General features: G+C 42.5%; 1 protein-coding gene across 4 annotated transcripts in view; it reads right to left on the bottom strand.

Moving 5' to 3' along the window:
* The window catches only part of numbl (NUMB like endocytic adaptor protein), a 56701-nt gene that overhangs the window by 13491 nt on the left and 22094 nt on the right, over positions 1 to 21116 (bottom strand). Inside the window, exons 1-3 of one of the 4 annotated variants that reach the window (XM_023405179.2) lie at positions 16516 to 16811; positions 3207 to 3357; positions 528 to 602 (exon numbers count right to left, since the gene is read on the bottom strand). In XM_023405179.2, the coding sequence (XP_023260947.1) occupies positions 528 to 602; positions 3207 to 3357; positions 16516 to 16556 (267 nt within the window). In that variant the 5' untranslated portion in view covers positions 16557 to 16811. Of the gene's footprint in view, positions 1 to 527; positions 603 to 3206; positions 3358 to 7182; positions 7356 to 16515; positions 16812 to 21116 lie in introns of those variants that run through there. The other 3 variants (XM_087173677.1, XM_087173678.1, XM_023405180.2) reach the window with 3 other exon arrangements.

Here is a 21116-nt window from a genome sequence, read left to right as displayed (position 1 = left end):
CACTCTGTTCACACGCTCCCTGTCCCAGTCCGGCTTCCCAAGGGGGCAAACTATATATTGTGTCAGTGTGTGTTTACATGTGTGTGTATGTGAGCCCACGTCTCATTTCAGTTGTAGGTCCAGTGGAGAACGAGGGGAGGGAGGAGGAGACAGACAGACAGATATGGACTAAGACCCACCAGGACGGCCGTGTGAGAGATTAAAGTGGTGAAGAAGAAAAAATAATAAGACGGGAGAAGGTTACTGCAAAGAGTATTGAGCGTGTGTGTGTGTGTGTGTGTGTGTGTGTGTGTGTGTGTGTGTGTGTGTATTCCTTTGGTCGATACTTTGGTGCACGAGCTTCGCGCAGCTGGGTCTATAACAAGCTCCAGCAAAGTTCGTATATAGATCCTTGGGGTGAGTATTTGTAACAGCCTCCTCATAACAAAATGAATCTCCAGCACTGTAGCAGGGGAGGTGTGTGTGAGTGTGTGTGTGTGTGTGTGTGTGTGTGTGTGTGTTTATGTGTGTGTGTGTGGGATACTTACAACTTTTAGCTTCTTCACCGCCTCCTCGCACACATGCATCCCTCTCGACTCCTCCACCTCCACCAAGCCCAGGTACTGCAGAGAAAAGGAAGTAAATATTAAAACCCACAACCAAACAGATGTTGACGGCTTTTATTTCACCATTTTAATGTTTTAGCAGTAATCCTCATCTAACCTCCGTGTCAGTTAAACAGAACTCAAAACTATGTAAAAACAAAAGAAGGAGACAATGTGACATCGAGGAAACCAAAGCCTCATTAGCCCCTCTCAGTTTTACTACGAGGGCTATGAAATTGACAGGAGAGCAGCTAATTAGCAGCGATACTGGATTTACAGTCGCATGTTGCCGCTGATAATGAGGACAGGAGAGAGAGAGAGAGAGAAGAGGATTGGAGTCATTTATAGCCTCACATCCCGTCCTGTTGTCTCTCCAGTGTTCTGCTCGGCGGTGTACGGAGAGCCCGCAGGGACACAATTAAGGCTCCCGCAGCTCCGCTCTGCCGGAGTCAGAAGCCAAGTGACGAGGAAAGAGGAAGATGAGTTTTTCGGAGTTTGTAAGGAGAGCTCTGAGTTTTGTTCCTGGATTAAAACACCCGTTGTAGCCGACGTTGTGGTCGATTGTGCCAAACAAGCATGTTCCTTTACGTGTGGAGAATATGATGTGTAGCGCCACAATGCTTCATTTATGGTGCGTTGTGATACATTTTACCTTTATCATCAAAAAATGCCTTCTGTGATTTAGATATTTCATCGATAATCAATTGTTCAATCAACCAATGATCTACTGAGGACACTTTGGTAAACTTTGTATCTGTTTGCTTCGCATAGTAAACTTTGTATTTTCCCCCCAGACTTTCAACCACTTAGCAAGTCAACTTCTCTCTCAGTATTGAGCTCACAACAGTTTTCTTTTCCTCTGGTACAGTTCAGAAGCTCTTGAAGAGGCATTAATAGTTCATGGCTCATGAATACATTTGGAGGGAAAAACACAGAGAAGTGAGAAAGAAGAGGCGAACAGGGAAACACAGAGGAAAGATGGCAACAATAAAAACACTGAGAGGTTTTTGTTTTTTAATGCTACCATCTCTTACTGTAAAGCTCCGAGCTTCACTTCGCTGCCCATCTCATCGTTGACTCTGAAGCATTACCGTCAGGACCATTTCTCCATTAGCCTGCTGCCGCCTTTTCCTCCACTCACATCTTTATTTCTTTCCTTTTCTTTTTCTTCCATTTCCACCATCCAGTCTCTGTTCGCCTCTCTCATCCAGTTCCACATCTTTCACTTTCTCATTTCATATCTCACAGTATCTCCGTGCCCCCCCCCCTCCCTGTGTGCCCTCATCCCTCACCCTGTCATTTCCTGTGGTCTCCGTAATCTATAACTACCCCTCGTTGTCATCCCTCCGTCTCTGCCCTCCATCTCTTGTTGCCGCTGTCCCCCCATCCCGTCAACAAATCTCTTCGGCTCTCAGCGACATACACGAGACAAGGCCCAGGATTATTATCAGGAAATTGGGCCATTAATAATGTGCTCTTCTGTATTTATTGCATGTGTGGCATTCAGCTGAGAGCTAAAATATGAGTTTGTGCTTTGCTCAAAGGCAAAATACCACATGGTTCCTATGAGGATTTAATAATCTTCAGCCCTAATAATATCAAGATATTTTCTTTTATTTGGCACGAGGATATCAGCAGCATGAGCTTCGGTTCCCATGTTGCCGAAAAAAAAAAAAGTCTTGTTTTCTTGTTAACCATAAACTTGCTTGCAGTTTATCCCTATTATGAATAAAACACACCAAACTCGTTCACCAAACATGTTTAATATATTCCATCAATTTTTCTAATCCATGTTGATTCGGAGTTTGTAGGTGCAGTATGCTAATGTCAAGATGGACGTTAAAATGCTAATATCTTTATCGCAGCCCAATAAAAACTCCAAAATCAAACTCGCTTTCTCGTGTGTGTTTTGTAAGAAACTGTATTGAAGAAATACTTGTGTTTGCTCTCTGATGATTCATATCACTCTAATGTCTGTGCGCTAAATATGAAGATACAGTCAGAAACCAGTTAATGTAGCTTAGCATAAAGATTGGAAACAGCTCGTCTGGCAAACAAGGCTACCAGGAAAAGAGAAATGCTTAACTATGTATTCCTTCAAGAAGAACACAATATACCAAACACTATTAACATACAGGTAAAACTAATCCCAGAAAATAACTCCAAAGAGATAAAAGAAAGTTTTTGAATGTTACATTGATGCTGTACAACAAACCTACATGTATGAGTTGTAAATAGAGCATCAGCATCTTAACGGCCTTGTACACAAGCTGCTTCTGCTCTGCTCCTGTGATGTTCGAGGATAAGCTGCTGAATAAATGAGGATCCAGTGCACCTGTTGCTGGTGAGCGTCCTGATACTGGAGCTGACGTGAGCTGTGGTGAATGTTGCCGTGGTCTAGTTTCCAAACCGGGAAACTTTCATTTGCCCTCTGATTTATTTAGTCGAGGTAAACAGAGCACGCTTCAGCTCCTCACCCAAACTCTAGTCAACATGTCATACACTCATTTCTACAATTTATCATGGTTATATTGGACATATGTTGTGAGTTTATATCTAAATATTTTTTTTTATACAGTATGTTGAATGGATCAGTACCGGACCGGGTTTTTTAAAACTCACCCGAACCGGGAAGTTACATTTGCCCTTGCGTACAGCCTCCTCGTCGGCCTGCCACTGATGCGGCCTGCTGGCCTCTGGCACGTAGGTGGGCTTCTTCCTCCTCAGGCTCTGACGAAGCTTGTTCATCTCCGGGGTCACGTGCTCCCTGGTACTGCAGACACAGACAACGACACCGCTTTAATTCTCCATTCAATTCTCAAAGGCTGATTTTGAGTCTTCAATTCAATTAAATGCTTCATCGCCATCAAATAACTCTCAATTTAACAGTAATACTCATTAATAAACCTCTAATTTAAAGAAATATCACTTGAGAGGTTTGTCCAGAAACTGTAACTGTCGTCATGTGTTTCATGCAGGATTATGAGCGAAGCGGGGTCGATTTCATTGATCAGCTCAAGCTCATTATGCAGTAATCATCCCTAACAAGGCAGTCGGAGCGTGAGTGTCATAAACACTTCCTGCCATGATGCTCCATTGATTCTCCATTCAGACACAGAGTGCACAAATCACACAGGTAGAACGTGAACATTAATGAAGACAAAGCACAGAGCTTGCTTTCATCTCTCCAAGAAACATCAGGAATGCTGAGTGAATACTGATCAGCACACACACACACACACACACACACACACACACACACACACACGCACACACACTCCAGTCCTCTGAATACCCACAGTCCTCGCTCTCTGCTGCTTAATTAGACCATTCAGCCCGCTGGCCTGTTTAGCGATGTTAATTTCCCAGCATAATGAAACATGACGCCATCAAAACATGACCTGCTTAAAAATGATAATTACTGTTTTCATTCCTCCAAAGTCACATCCACCCTCAACAGAAGATGTGGAGTACAATAAAAACATCTCTCCTCGCTGCTTAACAAGACTGAATTAACTGCACACCCAGCTCCATATTACCTATACTTCAAAAACTTTGAATCTGACTTTAAGGCCCCTCTTACTCCTGTTTCCCTCAGTCTCTGTGCAAACTCAGCCATTTTCTCTCTGGTCATGTTCTTTATATTTAAGGCACTTTGATCTGATGAGAAAGGCACCGGCAAGCTTCACTTCCTATATCCACAATATTAAATCCAACCACTAGACACACCAGGGACCAGACACACATCAGAGCCAGTGCAAAAGTCTTTTAAATACAGCATCAGTGCAAACTGTTAAGAAATTAAATAAAAACTGTGGAGGGATCAAAGAAATATTTATGTAAAATGTTCCCTCTCTGCTTTTATTCTTCCATTTCTCTTGGGTAAATCTGACTAAAGACTACATTTGTGTTATTCTCTTACCGTCTGGTTTCTCCATAACTCAGCATCCTGGCTTTAGGCGGGCGCGAAAGCGCACAAATATTACACTGAAGACATGTCATCTCCACACAGTATGAACAACAGCGTACTGTATCCTGAAGAAGAAATCTTCTCTCTGCTCTTCTACACACAGGTCGGTGTTTAAATGCTAATATATTTATACACACACAGCCTCATCACTTCTCATAATCACAGCTGTGTTGCTGGTAATTGGTGGCAAAGGCTGGTGTCCGGAAGCGTGTGCAATTAGACGTTCTTGTGCATCTCACACACACGCTCAGATGTGTGTGTAACGCGGAGAATTCAAATGCAGCAGCTCGAGTGGCCTTACTCAATCCTGGCATGTGACGCATGTGTCCTCTGCCAAGAGAAGGCACACACACACACACACACACACACACACACACACACACACACACACAAATATATCCAAGCCCCTCTGCAGCTAGATTTGCACACATGTCGAGGCTTTTGCCAGTCATTTCTGGGCAAAGCGCCAAATGACTGGCACCTGGCTGGCACAAGTACTGCTGAGGCAGGTGTGATGAACGTGTGTGTGTGTGTGTGTGTGTGTGTGTGTGTGTGTGTGTGTGTGTGTGCATAGGGGTGAAAGCAGGCTTGTGCGTAATACCCAACGAGGTGGTGGAGGGGGGAGTTATGGGGACAGGGTGGGGGAAAGGAGGTGCCGGTTAGGGAATACAAGATGCTCTGTAACTGCCCTCATATGGTTTGGGACAGCGGGTGAGGAGGAGGAGTGAGCGAATACGACTGGCATCTAATACCAGGCCACAGGGGAAAGACACTGAAAAGATGCAAGAGAAAAATCACTGGAAGAAGTGGAGGAATGAAGAAACGAGGTGAGAAAATGAATGTCTCAACCCACCAAATGATCCCGTTCTTAAAGTCGTGTAATAAATCGGAAATGTGGATGTGGGGGGAAAACAAACTGGTAATAATACAGATAAAACCGGAAGCAAGAGAAAAGAAAAAGGAGAGGTCACACACTGAAATGTGTCCCGAAAAAATAAATAAAAAATTATATATATATATATATATATATATATATATGTATATAGTTGTAAATACTTTGGCTATTAAAGAAATGTCAACCAAGCACCCCAGCACTTCACAGATTCACAGGTATTTATTTAGTCATGTTATAGGGATAAAAAATATTCCTCTTTGCTTTAATATTTGCAACTTTGAACTGTTGATCCAAAGACCTGAAAAGCAACTTTATCTACGTAACCAAAGTTAAAACATTTATGAAACATATTCACCACAACTTTATCTTACAAAAGGGCATTTGTGCTAAATGTTCCTATTATAATTACTACCATATATTAAACTTAAACAGTTTTGCTAATGAAGTCATTAACTTTGGTTCGGAGTCCAACTCCCACTTTAACTCGAGTGGCAACATCAAAGTTTCCAAAGGTTTTAAATGAATGAGATAAAACAGGTGATGGGCAAAAGCCAGTTTAAGCAGAGTAATGAATTAATCAGCTAACAACAGGAAAAATACGTGAGATTTTAATATAAACTCTGAATCTTATAACAAAAGGTTTGACATTTTGGGAGAGTGAGGTGAAACATGAAGGTACAGCCAGCAGCTGGTTCACTTAGCTTAGCATAAACAGGGAGGAAGAGCTAAAAGAGATCTACAAACAACAAAACTAAAAACAACAACAAAACAAAACAATCCACCTACAGTCACACTGACACTTATTTGTTGAAAAGTATAAACAGGACATTTCACTATTTTATGTTGGATTATGCACTGTACTATTTTTTAGTGCTGAGCAGTTGCTACTGGAGGAAGTTAGAATTAGTCTGGTGGCTTTACTCCTTGTAAAAATGGTACATTTAATTTTTCTTTAGTGTTTTTGTACCGACAACACAAGAAAAATACAGTGTTGATCACAGATCTCTGGAGTAGCAGGTTTAGACGTGATGGATTTTGTTAATTTTACTGGTTTCTCAAAAAGGTTTAACTGTTCCTTTTATGGATTAATTAGTAAAAAAACAAAGACTTTTCTTTATGAGAATGCATTTGTGCAGAAAATGTGGGTGGGAACCTGTGAAAAGAGTGTCTCTTATTTGCTGTTTTGAGTTTTTGTGCACACAACAGTGTTTCTAAGCGCAATTACACAGACGACATGAAACCCACATGTATCACGCCGACAGGACATAAAAATATGATCCAAACCAGACTGCAGTGAAAACACAAGTGAAAACAACTCTCGCAGCACAGTGTGAAATGAACTGAAATCTGGTAGTAAATGTTCTTTGATGGAGTCTGCAGAGACACATTAGGGTGGAGATATTACCCAGCATGCAACATGCAAAGGCCTTGCATAGCTGTGACCTCACCCCATACAACAAGAACCATCTGCATGAAGGAAAAAAGACAAGAGAGAAAGGCGACGGGCTGGTCGACAGGCGAAGATGCAAAACATCAAAATAAATCTATAAATCAACTGCACAAATGAAATCTCTCGTCATAAACCCACGCAAAACGCATAAGTACTTCAGGGTAGACTACACAAACAGGAGGCCCGGTGCCAAAAAACACATAGTTGTTCCCCAGCCAGTGTTTGACTTAGCAGCCATCTGGAATGTATTGTTGCAGAGGGGATGGCAGGAGAGACGACTTACGATCATATGATGTTATGTCGCTGTTCACCCAAGGTGACCTCCCTTCATCGCCGCTTCCTTCCCCCGGTCCAGCCCTATTCTTCCTCTTCACTAGTGTTTATACACCACATCTCTTCTCTGCTCTCGTCCAACTGATGAGACGAGGGATGCAAAAACAGGCCCGAAGCTAAATGTCTGCAGCTCTGCCGATGTGAATGTGAGGAAATGGGTTTCACAGCGGTGAATTTAGCATGAAAAGTTCGCCTACGCGTAGAGACTAATAAAATGTGGGGGAAAAATGTGAACATTTCGCTTGAGCTTGTTAAGTTTTAACTGTTACTAGGTTGGGGCAATTGTCATTAACAAACTGGTGTGAGTGCGTTTGTTCTATATCATTAATATTAGGTTATTAGCTTGTATTCAAAGTGTTAGAAAATTAAAATGTCATTATGTATTCACTCCATATAATCTGTGTTAAGACTGCATGAACTCATGTGTGTCCAGCTGCGGTTTGTGCGAGCCAGATGTGAGTCTGATTGATATGTTTGGCACTCTCCCTCCCTTTCACACACACTCACACAGTGTTCCTCCCTGATCCAGATGTTCTGTGTTCAACAGCGGCTCAGAGGTTTTGGCAAAATAGGACACACTCCTCCCTCACACTTCTCCTCAACCAGATGCTCGAAAACACACCTCATACAAGGAGGGAGACAGAGGAGGAGTGTGGGAGAGAATGGGCTGATGTTGCCACACACACACACACACACACACACACACACACACACACACTTGTCTAGACAATCCTCTGCTGCAACACACACACACACACACACACACACACACACACACACAGGCAATGCAAACACACACACAATGAGTCATTGCCACCTCGCATTACGGTAAGCCATATATCTGTGAAGCTCCGGAGAGACGAGGAGGGGACAGCAAGAGGTGGAGCATGAGTAAGTTTGTGTGTGTGTGTGTGTGTGTGTGCGTGTGTGTGTGTGTGTGTGTGTGTTGCAGCAGCAGCAGGGGATTGTTTTGGCTTAGTCATCACTGACCCGACCACTTTGTATGGACACAATGTACCTCCCTCTCTTTGCCCCTCAGTTCAGCTGAATTCAGCTTGAGTCTTATTGGCTGAACCACTGACAGGCTGATGTGTTTTGCTGAAGCTCTTCAGTGTGACTCTGAGCAAAAGTTATAGCTTCAAAGTTCAGTATTACTACAGATATAGAGACCGGTTTAGTTTAGTGAAGCAGCCGGGAGTACGGCACAGGAGCTGAGCGATCTACTGCTGGGGACGGGGCCATCTGCAAAAACCTGTTTTAGCCACATCTGTTGAAGTGTACACTATATTTGGAATATTTTCACCGCTTTATCCTGCCCTTTCCTCTGGAAGGACATTTTCTCAACCGCTGAACCACCATATTCCTACGCACAAGCGCACCTATGCTTCGCTCCTTCTGGCTCGAACAGCTTATCTGTGGCGTAACACAGTGTGTTGTACGTGCTCGTACGGTAGTGCCAAAGGATAAGGGCTGAGTGACGGCAAGATAAAACAGTTCAAATTTTCAAAATAACGCGAACACTTCAACTGATATTGTTTTTTTTCCGGGGGCATTTAAAGTCCACCTTCAGATATAAAACTGTGGCTGACACAGTTTAATGGTGGACTGCAGGCTGTGTTGAGGCATCTAATAACAAGGTCTACAGTTCAGACTTTATAATGGGATTTTTATTTACCTGCTTCGGTTGGTATCAGCAAGGGGCTTAATACTCTTAATCCTCCATCTCGTCTAGCCACAAAAAAAATAATATACAAAAGTATGTGCACGCACAACGCGCAAGTAAACACACACAAACGGTTTTACAACCAGCATGAAATGTCACTTCAGAGGCAACTCATCTATGGGCTAATATGAGCCCATAGAATTAATTTAGAAACACATAAGACACAGGTACATTACGCTGACACACACACATATACACACACACACACACACACACACACACACACACACACACACACACACACACATATACACACACACACACACACACACACACACACACACACACACACACACACACAGAAAACTGACCCAGTTTCTGGGCCCTGCAGACTTTAACTGACACTGAGTGACCCCGATAGGGATGCTGACACTTACTGTCATCAAAACTCTCTGTGTCTCTCTTCCTCTCTCACACACACTAATACACACACACACACACACACACACACACACACACACAAAAAGCGACAGGTGCTCTGTGTTTGTGTGTGCGTGATTAAAAAAATAAAGGAGCTTGACGTAGCGGCAATAAACCAGGGCACTTTTGTTTAGACTGAAGGCTGACCCAGGACAGGATGGCCTTATTCATTGCAGTGGTTTGTGAGGCTGTGCAGGAGTGTGTATGAATGCATGTGAGAGAGCGACAGACAGAGAGAGCGACAGAGTTTGTATTAGACAGACAGACTGAAGCACACAAATCAACCGTTGCTACCATACACAGATTTTCAGACACACAATAACACAAATGCACAATTCAGTATCCAGTATGAGGCCGTCGTCAAGTTGCTACATCGCTGAAATCTCACCTCAAATTTTTTTGGAAAACGTTTCTTTGCTTTCTTATTGGCAGTTAAGTGAAAAGATTGATATCAATTGTTTGAGCCATAGACTTGAGACTTGGACTTAAAATGCGGGGAACTGTTTGCAGGTCCTGGAGAGAAAAAGCCTCCTGTGGCTCCAGAGGAAGCTGTGCAAAATCTGATAAATGTCCTCAAGTGATGTTACTCGAGTCGCTGTCGGTTTCAGCTGTAGACTGAAGTTTGAAGAAGAAAAAAAATCTGCAAGTGTGGAGTTAGACAGGAGTGAGATTTCCAGACCCCTGTAGCCCAGTCTGTGATTCAGGCTAGCAGCATGAGGCCACAGTAGCTTCCGCTAGTTTCAAGCTTTTGGCCAGCAGACAGACAAGCCCCACCATGCAGCACATGATCATTTATTATTAGCTAAATAATTATTCAGCTAATAAAAAATTAACAACTAAATTAACAACTGCAATTTTAGAATATTAGCATTCAGATATGTGAAACACCTTTATCATGACTTGACTTAAACACATGACTTGACCGGGACCTGCCCTACAGGATTAGAGACTTGACTTGGTGCTTATTCTTAAATTAATAGATTTTGGACCTGCCCCTAAAAGACAAGTGAAAAAAAACATAGCTTTGGTTTTCAGCTATCTGAATCCTGTTTCAATCATAGGAAATACAAGGAGTGTATGTGTGTGTGTGTGTGTGTGTGTGTGTGTTCTGAAACACAACTTTCATACAGCCAGACATCCAAGTCAGAGAGCTGCTGAGCTGAAAATTTCCACACCAATATAATCACTGGAAAACAGCACAATCGCACAAATCATTCAATCACAATATCAATAAGTGATTCCCAGAAGCAGAGGGAACATTAAAGCTTAAACAAACAAACAGCAATATGCACTCATGCTGTCTAATCTGAGCTCATGTGAAACATAAATGCCCTTGGGTGCTGCAGCTACAGTGAGCAAAAAAAAAAAAAAAAAAACCTAAGCCTCTCTAGCAACAGCACATACAGATCGGTGGAGCGCTGAATACAGTGCAACGTGTAGGAGGCTTATGAAGACTACTTTTCTGTGAGGAGATAAAAACGAACCATACTGCATCAGTAATGGCTCTTTCTGTCAAGATTAGGAGTGGGAGTGTGAGTGTGTGAGTGTGTGTGTGTGTGTGTGTGTGTGTGAGAGATGGACAGGGTTCATATATCTCTCTATCATTGAAATTCAGGACCGATCCACAATCCATAGGGGTTTTTATACAGCGCTCGTCATGCTGTAGAACTGTTCAATACGACTCATAACACCATATAACACAGTGCAGTGCTATGTCCTCCGATGGTTTTCCATACTGTAAAATACATTATTTATGGAACAAGTTCTACTTCCTTGCATTTATATTCCCCCAGGGTGTTTCCTGTAGGGTTAATATCTAATATCTTCTAAAAGAAAAAGCAAGGGATGTCTACGTAGAGAGAGATACACTCGCACTCTAACTTTATTGCCAACAAATTATTCAATAACCTGCATAAAGCAGTACCATGAAACTTCGTTTATTTAGATTTTTATGTTAGGAAATGACACCGCAAAGTCATTTCACGGTACATTTGATTCAGCAAGAAAGCTGTTAACGTGATAGAAATGTATTTAACTGAGGTGAGGATGCACAGAAATGCATTGTGCATAGTGAGCTGAAAGAACCATAATAAAAATGATATTCTACTTACATTAATGTTCTTTTTTCCAATTATTTCTTTATCGACTAAAATTTTTTTCCTTTATGAATTTAATTCTAACTGTACTGAACCATTTCCTGTAACAGACTGATAATGTTTTCATTTGGCAACTTACATCCATGAGTAATAGTTTATTTTATTGACATTTACTCCGTCCAGCCCACCATGTAGGTCAAATTGATTATGTTGTATTTGTCACTGCAGTCTATGAACTATGGCTTCTCTGTGTCTAAGGAGAATAAGTCAGATGAATTTGAGGAGAGAAGAGAGAGTGTTTGTGTGTGTGTGTGTGTGTGTGTGTGTGTGTGTGTGTGTGCACGCACAGTGTGTCAGAATGTCAACATGCTTAACGGATGCCAATTAGCTTGACATTGACTGGTAGACCCACAAACACGTTCCTGTCCTTCCTCTGACCCGCTAATGCAATATGATCTTTCAGGGGGGGTTTCTGGGCAGGGTGAAGCATTACAGAAGCCGTTCTAATATAATTAGTCAGCGTGTGTGTGTGTGTGTGTGTGTGTGTGTGTGTGTGTGTGTGTGTGTGTGTGTGGGCAGGCTGGTGGTGGTCATCTTGCATAACGAGACTGAACTGAACTCTGTGACTCAGGCTGCAAGGCATCTGGGAATTCAGTGCATTATCACATTGAAAGGTGAATGCAGCGTGAGACAGATGTCATGGTGACGATGATCACATGGATGGGTGGTGACTCAACCTGCATATCCAGGATCAGTTCTGTCACCAACACTTTGTTCTTAAATCAAAACTTGTCTGCAGCAACTAAGTGACTCACGTTCACAGACGGAGGAGATAGAATTTAATACTGCATGAGCACCACATGCAGGATACAGTATGTTCAAAAACTTGAGCTCTGCACTAATGCTCTTGGAGGGGAAGGAATGTCATCATCAAAAAAACATTTTTAAAGATGCATTGGTGCATTTATACGACGTTCTAGCCCATATGCATTAGAGGATTTTTATTTTTAAACACTCACTTGAGTGCATGGATTTGGAGTTATTATGCCACAACCGCTGATGAGTGAATTATTCGTTCCTCTTAATGTGGTTCATATCTGAGGGAGGGATGAATACTACATCAAAGTCACACAACCATTTTCTTTGCGAGAAAGTGTTCAAGGCTTAAAACTTTGTCTCTTTTAACAGTTTTTCATTTTAACAGTTTAAAGATACTTAAAGGGGCTTTTTGCAAGTTTTCTCTGCCGCTGAATGTGGTTCCTTTCCGGGACCAGGTGGGGGTGATAGTCACCTGACAAGCGCTTCGGTCACCGTTGCGTTTACAAGACAAGAGATTATAATACGTCCTCACTGTCAACAGTGAGCCGCTCTCGGAAAGTGATGAGACGGGCCGTTGCTATCTGGTTAGCGTGCTAACTTCAGAAGAAAAGAGGTGATAGAGACACAGACAGTGAACAGCGGTTAATGCTAACACTGGCTATGTAGCAATAGCAAAACTTACATATAGCTCCTTTTTAAGGTTTCATTAAACTTCAAAATCATTTCTACGCTTCATTTATGCTTCTGCATTAGAAGGTTATACGTCAGCTACAGCGGCCATGGAGTTACAACATGAGGAGCGCAAGAACTGTGACTGGACAGCATTGGCTGCCTGTGTTTTCTCCTACACGTTTCTGATGCTGGTAGAGATATTTCAGAGGGAACTACAAATTAAATCTGACACTGTAGGTTTCTACAGCTGCTTGCACACCAAGCATAAATCCAGTTTACCTGGATAACCTGGGGTTTGCTCAAAAGCTGCCTGATCAGCATCTCCTTATGTTTCTTGTCATGTTAGATTTTTAGTGATGTAGCTGCTTCTCAGCAGTCGACAGTGTTTATTTTATCACCAGCTGGAATGATGATGAATGTGTCAAAGGCTTGAAATTAGTTTGACCATCCTGTAGCACAACTTTTTTTCTCTTTTACCAGACAATTTAAGTCCATTCTTAAGCAAATTAAAATATAATATAAAGCAAACTAAGACAGAAAGAGACATAAAAGATAATGTTGACACTTTGCAGTCAAATACTAAAGCTTAGGACGAGATAACTTGCACAGTTTAAACTCTAAGGAAGGTACTTGGAATGAAATTAAATGTCATCACTATGGAGATGGATAGATCCAGGAAGCAGCACAGGTTTCCAGAGTCCGTTCTGTCACGGTTTGACTACAGCCGAATGAGATTTACCGGCACTTATACACACACATTATCGCACTCAAACATACTAGCAGACATAAAAAAACATGCATATGTTTCCACACAGTAGATGCAATTCATGCTGTACTCACAGCAAATAACCGTGAGATTGGCTAAACTGAATACAAGCATTCATTTCCACTGAATTTGAAGCAATGATAAAACACGGGGAGGAGTAGAGGAAAAAATGTAGAGGAACAATCGATGCCGTTGGTCTGGTGGCTGAATGAGAGGGTCAGTCTGCCAGAGCTGGGAAAACATCCTGCAATTAAAATGATCTGCTTCCCAGTCTTTTCTGCAAATGGGATGTAGCTGGGAAACTGCAATTTACATCGTGTTAGCTTTGCAGAGAGAGAGAGAAAGAAAGAGAGAGAGAGAGAGAGTGTGTGAAGCCTGGGAGGCACATGTGTGCTGGTGGACTCACACACACATTCACACACATGCACTGTCAACTCAACACCAGAAGACACACACACACACACGCACACACACACAGCTCCCACACCTATTATCCTCTTCCTCCAGGCTTATCATGATGCTGTGTCACTGCCCCTCCTGCTGCTGTTTCAATTCCCACCCACCCAAGTTAAGCCGGGAGAAGATTGTGTGTGTGTGTGTGTGTGTGTGTGTGTGTGTGTGTGTGTGTGTGTGTGTGTGTGTGTCTGTGTTCATGCAGGGTCACTTTCTTCGTCTCTCTTTTTGTAAGCGAAGGTGTTTGTGTCCTGCAGTGTATACGTTGCGATGCATGGTTGTATTTGTGCACAAAGGTCTTAAATGTGTTCATACCTGTGTGTGTATATGCGCTTGTGTGTGTGTGTGTGTGTGTGTGTGTGTCTGAATGGGTTCCAAGACACAAAAGATTAACACAACAATATCCAAATCCCCCTCTGCCCTTGGAACAGCAGGCAAAGAGGGTACAGACCACGCTAGCTCTATGTGTGTTTGTGATTGTGTGTGTGTGCATTCATATGAGTATATTGCTTCTGTATCAATGCATGTCCATGCCAGTGTGTGTCTGTAACTGTGACAGGAAAAGTGTGAGTGTGTGTGTGTGTGTGTGTGTGTGTGTGTGTGTGTTTGTGTGTGGGGAGGCTAATCTAAACACAATGCAGCCAGGCGTGAAGTGGAGCAGTCTAGTCGATATGCTCCAGTATCATATTGGTCGTGCTATGTTCCCACTTTGTAGTCCCACCTATCAGTCTAGACCAGTGCCACAGGCCAGCTTATCATCTGTACCACATTACTGATATGACAGCAAAGTGTGCGGCACACTTTCATCTCTAGGGACAGACATGAAACTCACACACCAGAAAAATAGATGTAGAATAACCTGGGTGTATTCCAGCATTGTTCTATATTCATCAATTATTTACAGGCATAATCACAACAAATGTGGAACACAACGAGTTAACTTTTCGGGAACTCAAAGACAAAAACTTTGCATGACTTTAAATACAATGTGACTTCACTCAAATGTTCCCGAGCTGAAGGAGCTATTGTTGCCGCTGTAATTTCTCAATGTCTTGTCAACCCCACCCTTGAGCTTGCAGATTTTACGTAAGGGAAGAAGTGACCCAGCATTCATAAGCGCTGATCTCTCACAGTCGAAAGAAGCTGAATTAAACCTTGGTCTCTTGGTTTTGAAGAGGTTCTGTGTCGACTGAAAACTGCTGCATTTGTGAAACATTGACATTTTTCACATTTCCTCTTTCCTCACCTTTCAAACTCCTTCTCTTCTCATTTAGAACGTGTTAAAATCTTCAGTCTATTTTTATCTCCTGCTTCTTCTGCTGAAAAAAGGGAGGAAATTCATATTTTCTCCACGATGAATCGACATTACCGTGACTTTTTGCTCATACTTTATACACACTCTGTCCCTCATCCCATTTTTCACGCTTCCCTTTTGAAACTCAACTTTCAATTTCACACCACTCCTCTCATCTTCTGCCTCCTGTTGAGTCTCCGTCTCGCTTTTCTTCATTTGTGCTCATTTCACTTATTACACAGGTCTCTGTCGTCCCTTCACTTTGATCTTTTTTTCTATTTTCCAAAACACATGAGAGCTGTCCTTCTCAATTACCTAATCATGAGGGCAGAGAGAAAGACAGTCAGAAAGAGAGAGAGAGAGGAAGAGTTTAAGTCGGGAGGGAATTTAAGCAAAGCGGTCCGTTCCTTCAGCCTGACAAGGCTTGGAGACGTTCATCTTTTCAAAAGACTGCATCGCAGGTGTTCACGAATGCACATATGAACACCCTGATATGTGCACACAAAAACATGTGCAGGCACTCACACTATGCAAGAAAAAAATGTTGGGCGTTTGTATCAATTTAGCAGGTTTAATCTCTTCCATATGGGCATGGGGGCTAATGCATCTGCTAAGGCTATTAGCCGCTATGAGCCCTGTGCACACAGGCTAGACTAGACCTATTATCAGTTTGGCAGTGACTGAAAATATCACCATAGCCAATAACGTAACAACAACAGCAAAAAACCACATAGTTATCACTACCATGAAAACTACAGATCTTCTGTTGACCTCCATAGAGCTCGCACATGTCCGCCTTGTTGAAACAGGGTCAACTTGATGGACAGAAGAAGACAAAAACAGCCCAAGGGGCTGATTGCTACGGTAACAGTCGACCCAGTTTGAAACCAAAATACACCCAGGTGCACAATCACACACACAAACCGCTATAAAAGAAGAAAAAGTGTATGCAAAAATACCCTGAAAGTGAATATTTTTATGTTTGCTGGATGCCACACACAAACACAAAGTTCACACCTGCTACTCTGTGTTTGACTCACCTGAGTTCGATGGCCTCCCCCATCTCGCCACAAGAACTCATCTCACACAGGACGCGACAGCAGATGAGAGGAGATGCAGAGATGACAAGCTGAGAGAAAGAACTCCCTCAGACTAGTGGCCACAGCAATAACAACAGTACAAGAAAAAAGATGAGAGGAGGAGAGGAGAGGAGCGAGAGAGCATGTGATGATATTGCGTTTCAGAGTGAGGGACGGAGAGAGAGGAGAGTGAATGCAGAGCGAGAGAGAGAGAGAGAGAGAGAGAGAGAGAGAGAGAGAGAGAGAACCACACCTCTTCTTAAGGGATTAACTTGGAAAAAGGAGCCCTGACACATTCGCACACACACACACACACACACACACACACACACACACACACACACACACACACACACACACAGGGATGCACCCAAACACAATCAAACTGCCCACGACCCAGCGTGCATGAGCGTCTGGTACTCAGATACACACAAACAAAATACTGTACACGTACGCACGCATGCTCACAGCTGCTCTAAAAATAAAGACAAATCAATGTTTGATGCTCCACATCCTGGGAGTGAGGGAAGAAGAGAGTGGGAGGATAGAAAGAGAGAGAGTAAGAGAGAGAAAGAGAAAAAGGGGAGGGGCGATTAAGCGAGTCATGGCGGGTGGTGACACAGTTTTCTTTACTCTCCATCTGCTGTGGTCACACTGGTCAAGAGTGCACTGGGGGAGAGGGCGAGAACTGGGGTTGGAGCCTGGGGACAGACGCAAGAGCTGGAAGTCGGGAGAAGGGCCAGGGCCGGAGGATGTGGCCGACCTGAGGACTGGAACTCATCCTGGTCGTATGTTTCTACAGGGGTATTACAGGACGCGAGGGAGAGTGCTAGCTTCCCAGTATACTGGATACAGGCAGTGTTCCCCATGGATGATTATGCAAAATGATGAAACCCACAGACCACACCCACACCAGCACCTGGTTGTCTGAGTTTTCCATGTTTTTGGTTTCCTGGATTTTTTTTTTTTCTTTCTTTCAAGCTGGAAAAACATTTGCTGGCAAACCTGGAGAAACTTAGATCATCTAAACATTTTTGTTTCAATGTGTTTCTGAACACTGAGATGAGGCGTTGAGGAGAGAACTGGCTCGTACAGTTACAGTAAATCTGGTTTAAAAGTTTGTTCACAAGGGGCCGAGAGTTTAAATCGGTTTGTGGGTCGCGCTGTGAAGCCCTTATTTAAATACTGTTTAGGTCAACTTTGTAATTGAAACCAAATGTGGGGCAGTCAATGTGACACACTGCCTCTTGAATTGTGCTGTGCTACAACAGGATTCATTGCATGGCCACTTATTATGCAAATGAGAAACATGGAAATTGTGCCTCAAATATTTTCATAGTCAAGCAAGAGATGTTTGATGAGAAGCTGATTCTTGGGGAAGAGTTGCGTCAGGGGCAAATCAGACGGTAGGTCCAATGACTTAAAGCAGGACAGAGGTTGACAGCTGAGGGCTAGTGCAGGAAGAGAACCAGGGATAAAGGAAGAGCTTAAGCTTGAAGTTTTAAGACTAGGTGATAACAACTATTATTATAACAAAAAATTACTTCTTCAGCGGCCAAGTGGTGCAGAGTTGCATCAAATATGTGCGTGCACTCCTGGTACATTACTTGATATTGTGAATACCATACTTCTACTGTTGACTACAGAACAGGTGCAACAAAGGATAAAACTAGTGCTGCTGTGATAACTTACAAAAGCAGTAAAAATTCTTCCTCATTAATACTGGAAACCTCTGTGCAGGCACCTGATAAGCCTTCAAACTCATGGAACTGTGTCTCAAACCAACCACCCAGGATCGAAAAGGCTTTTGCACCGTGTTCACACCTTGCACTAAAATGCATCTTGGGTAATCTAATCACAAGGGTACGCAACTACAGGTAGAGGTATAAACGCACCTTAAGTGCAATGGGATCCATTTATTACAGTCAGGGAAGGTAGTTGAGGAACACACGTACAGTATATAAAGTAGTGTGAATGCTAAATTGTGCCAAACCCTAATGAAGGGGACAGTATCTGAGGTGGTACCAGTTAACGACCAGCTATAGCAGTAAGACTTGCTCCGGCTTAGCGGCAGTTAAGTTTCCCCACTGATCAAATGTAATATGAGAGAGGAAGCCGAATCTGGCTACAAGTGGTCACACAGGATGCATTTGAGATACCTTATGATGTAAGGCCAAGTGTGACTTTCAATTACATCCGGTCTGTGTTTCAGGTCAGAGCCAGAACTGAGGCTGAGCCCGGAGATACTGTAACTCAGCGCAGTGTCGTGTGTGTCACTGCTATCCCTCTCCTCTCACACATTCCTAGCTTTCCATGATGCCAGTTCATCCCCTAAGCTGTTTACCCTCCAACACCCAGAGCCAGAGATCAACAATGGATGAGACTCAGAGGGATCAAAACGTCCTTGTTGTGCTCTGGCTCTGTTCACGTGTCCGTTACAGACACAGCACTCTGGGTATTTGTAGCTAACTGGCAACATTCGACACCATCTTTCCATTTCACAGTTTGTTGACAGAGGTGACATTAAAACGCTGGAGAGCTTTGTGATTGTGATGCAGTTACACGTCCCTGTGGGGAATCATGACTTAGTGAATTAATATGCACAACAAATAAATACAAGTTTGTACATAACCCTGTGCAGCAAATACAAATATATCTGTACACCATAAACAATCTTATGTAATCCACTCATCAAACACACTGAAGACATGTTGCACAAGCACCAGAGCACTTCTTTCTGGCGTGTGTGTCATGCTAATAACAACAAAGCTGACAGACAGAAGCATCTGGGAAACAACATCACTGGCAAGAAAGCAAAGTTGAGCAACAAAAGCTTCAAGGACAATCAACAAATCTCTTCCCACTAAAGTAGTCATATCTTTCTCTGCTAGTGTCTCTACAAAGACACATCTTTGTCTTGACAAACACTACAGAAACCATTGAAATCCAAAAGTCATGTTTGAATGTTGCCGGCCCATTGTTTTGTAAATCTCGTGTCTGGACTGTGCGACATAATTGCCAATTGTATTTAAATTGAATCTAATCGTCGTTATTTAAAAACAAAAACAAACTTACAAAAGTAATGTGACATCACCTGTGGTACAGTATGGTGTGGTATAATGCATGACAAAGTTCGAGGTGATACAACGTCAGCTGGTTAACATTAGTTAGCATTCATCATTTTGAGCTGCACTTCAATTGTTCTGTATTCTAAAGACCTTTTATCTTGATTGTTAACTCGTCCTCCTCCTCTTTTCTTCTTCACTCCTCCAGGAGTGAGATGCACAGACAGAAAGAAGAGGAGGGTGAGAAAGAAGAGGATCTAAAAATAAAGTAGAGAGAGTAGAAGACAAAAGGCCCAGAATTTTAAATTAATCAGAAGAAGGCGCAGGAGATTTTATATCTGCAGTGCTGTACTGTTAGATACATGTTCTGTGGCTGTGTGTGTGTGTGTGTGTGTGTGTGTGTGTGTGTGTGTGTAGGCATCTGCTTGTGCATGCATATTCATCTGTCTGACTGTGTATATCTGTCCACTGAGGCAGACACTAACATAAGCCATTCAAAGCTGCTGTGTAGTTATGAAACATGATGATCTCACCAGCCAGGTGGTAGCAGACACACTTCCTGCTCACGATAAATAAGCCCTCTGGCACGTGAGCTTTTCCACCAGTTACAGCACAAACAGAGAAACATAATCACGCTGTCTGTGTGTGTATAACTGTGTGTGTGTAACGTGCTCGTGTCTGCGAACATGTTAAATCTGAGAGTCTGTGGTTTTACAACCACCATGCCTCAGTGACTCTACAACAGCCTGTTATTTTAACCAACACTGTCTGAATGTAAATTAGTCTCCTTCTTACACTCACACACACACACACAGAGAGACACACACAACCACAATTAATGAAGTGTGGGGTTACAAATACTCAATAATCTAACTCTGCGTGCAAATAAGCAATCTTCTGATGCGCCAGTGGCCGGCAGGCCCCCGAGCACAGTCTTGCACATGGTAACAAGCGATAACCTACTTTCTGTATCCTCGCTGGAAGCTGTAATGACACTAAAATAAATGAAGTGTGATTTCTGAGCAAGTCATTCGTGTAGCAGGAGTTTATTAAAGTTGATTTGCCTTAAAGAAACATTTTTATTCATTTCAGTTCACTAATCAGGCGAGTCTGACTCAAAATTAGGCCAATTTGAACTTGAAGTACATTTTTATAGCATTACTTAAATATCCTGCAGAAAAAAACACAAACATATACTGCAACGCAGCAGTAAAGGCACGGTGCAAGCTAGCACACATGGATGTAAATTTAAAACACTTTGCAAATGTCTGTTAGAGTTCAAGGATACATACAATGAGTTTCTGTGAGTAAACATAACTTTTGGTTATTTACAATGGGCACCTTCAGGTTGAAGTTTGCACTGTAGACTATATCAGACTATAGCCGGTCATCATTTCAACATTTACATAACTGATTTATGAATTTTCAATATAGAAATTCTGCTGGTAGAAGTTGTATAAGTATTATTTCTCTTAAAAATAGAAGAGAAGGAAACGA

The sequence above is a fragment of the Seriola lalandi genome, unplaced genomic scaffold (assembly GCF_002814215.2).
Source record: "Seriola lalandi dorsalis isolate HSWRI2012SDOR001 ecotype SW California unplaced genomic scaffold, Sedor1 jcf7180002054264, whole genome shotgun sequence".
Lineage (NCBI taxonomy): Eukaryota > Metazoa > Chordata > Actinopteri > Carangiformes > Carangidae > Seriola > Seriola lalandi.
The sequence above is the reverse complement of the archived record's forward strand: the minus strand, read 5'-3'. Positions and strand labels throughout refer to the sequence as shown.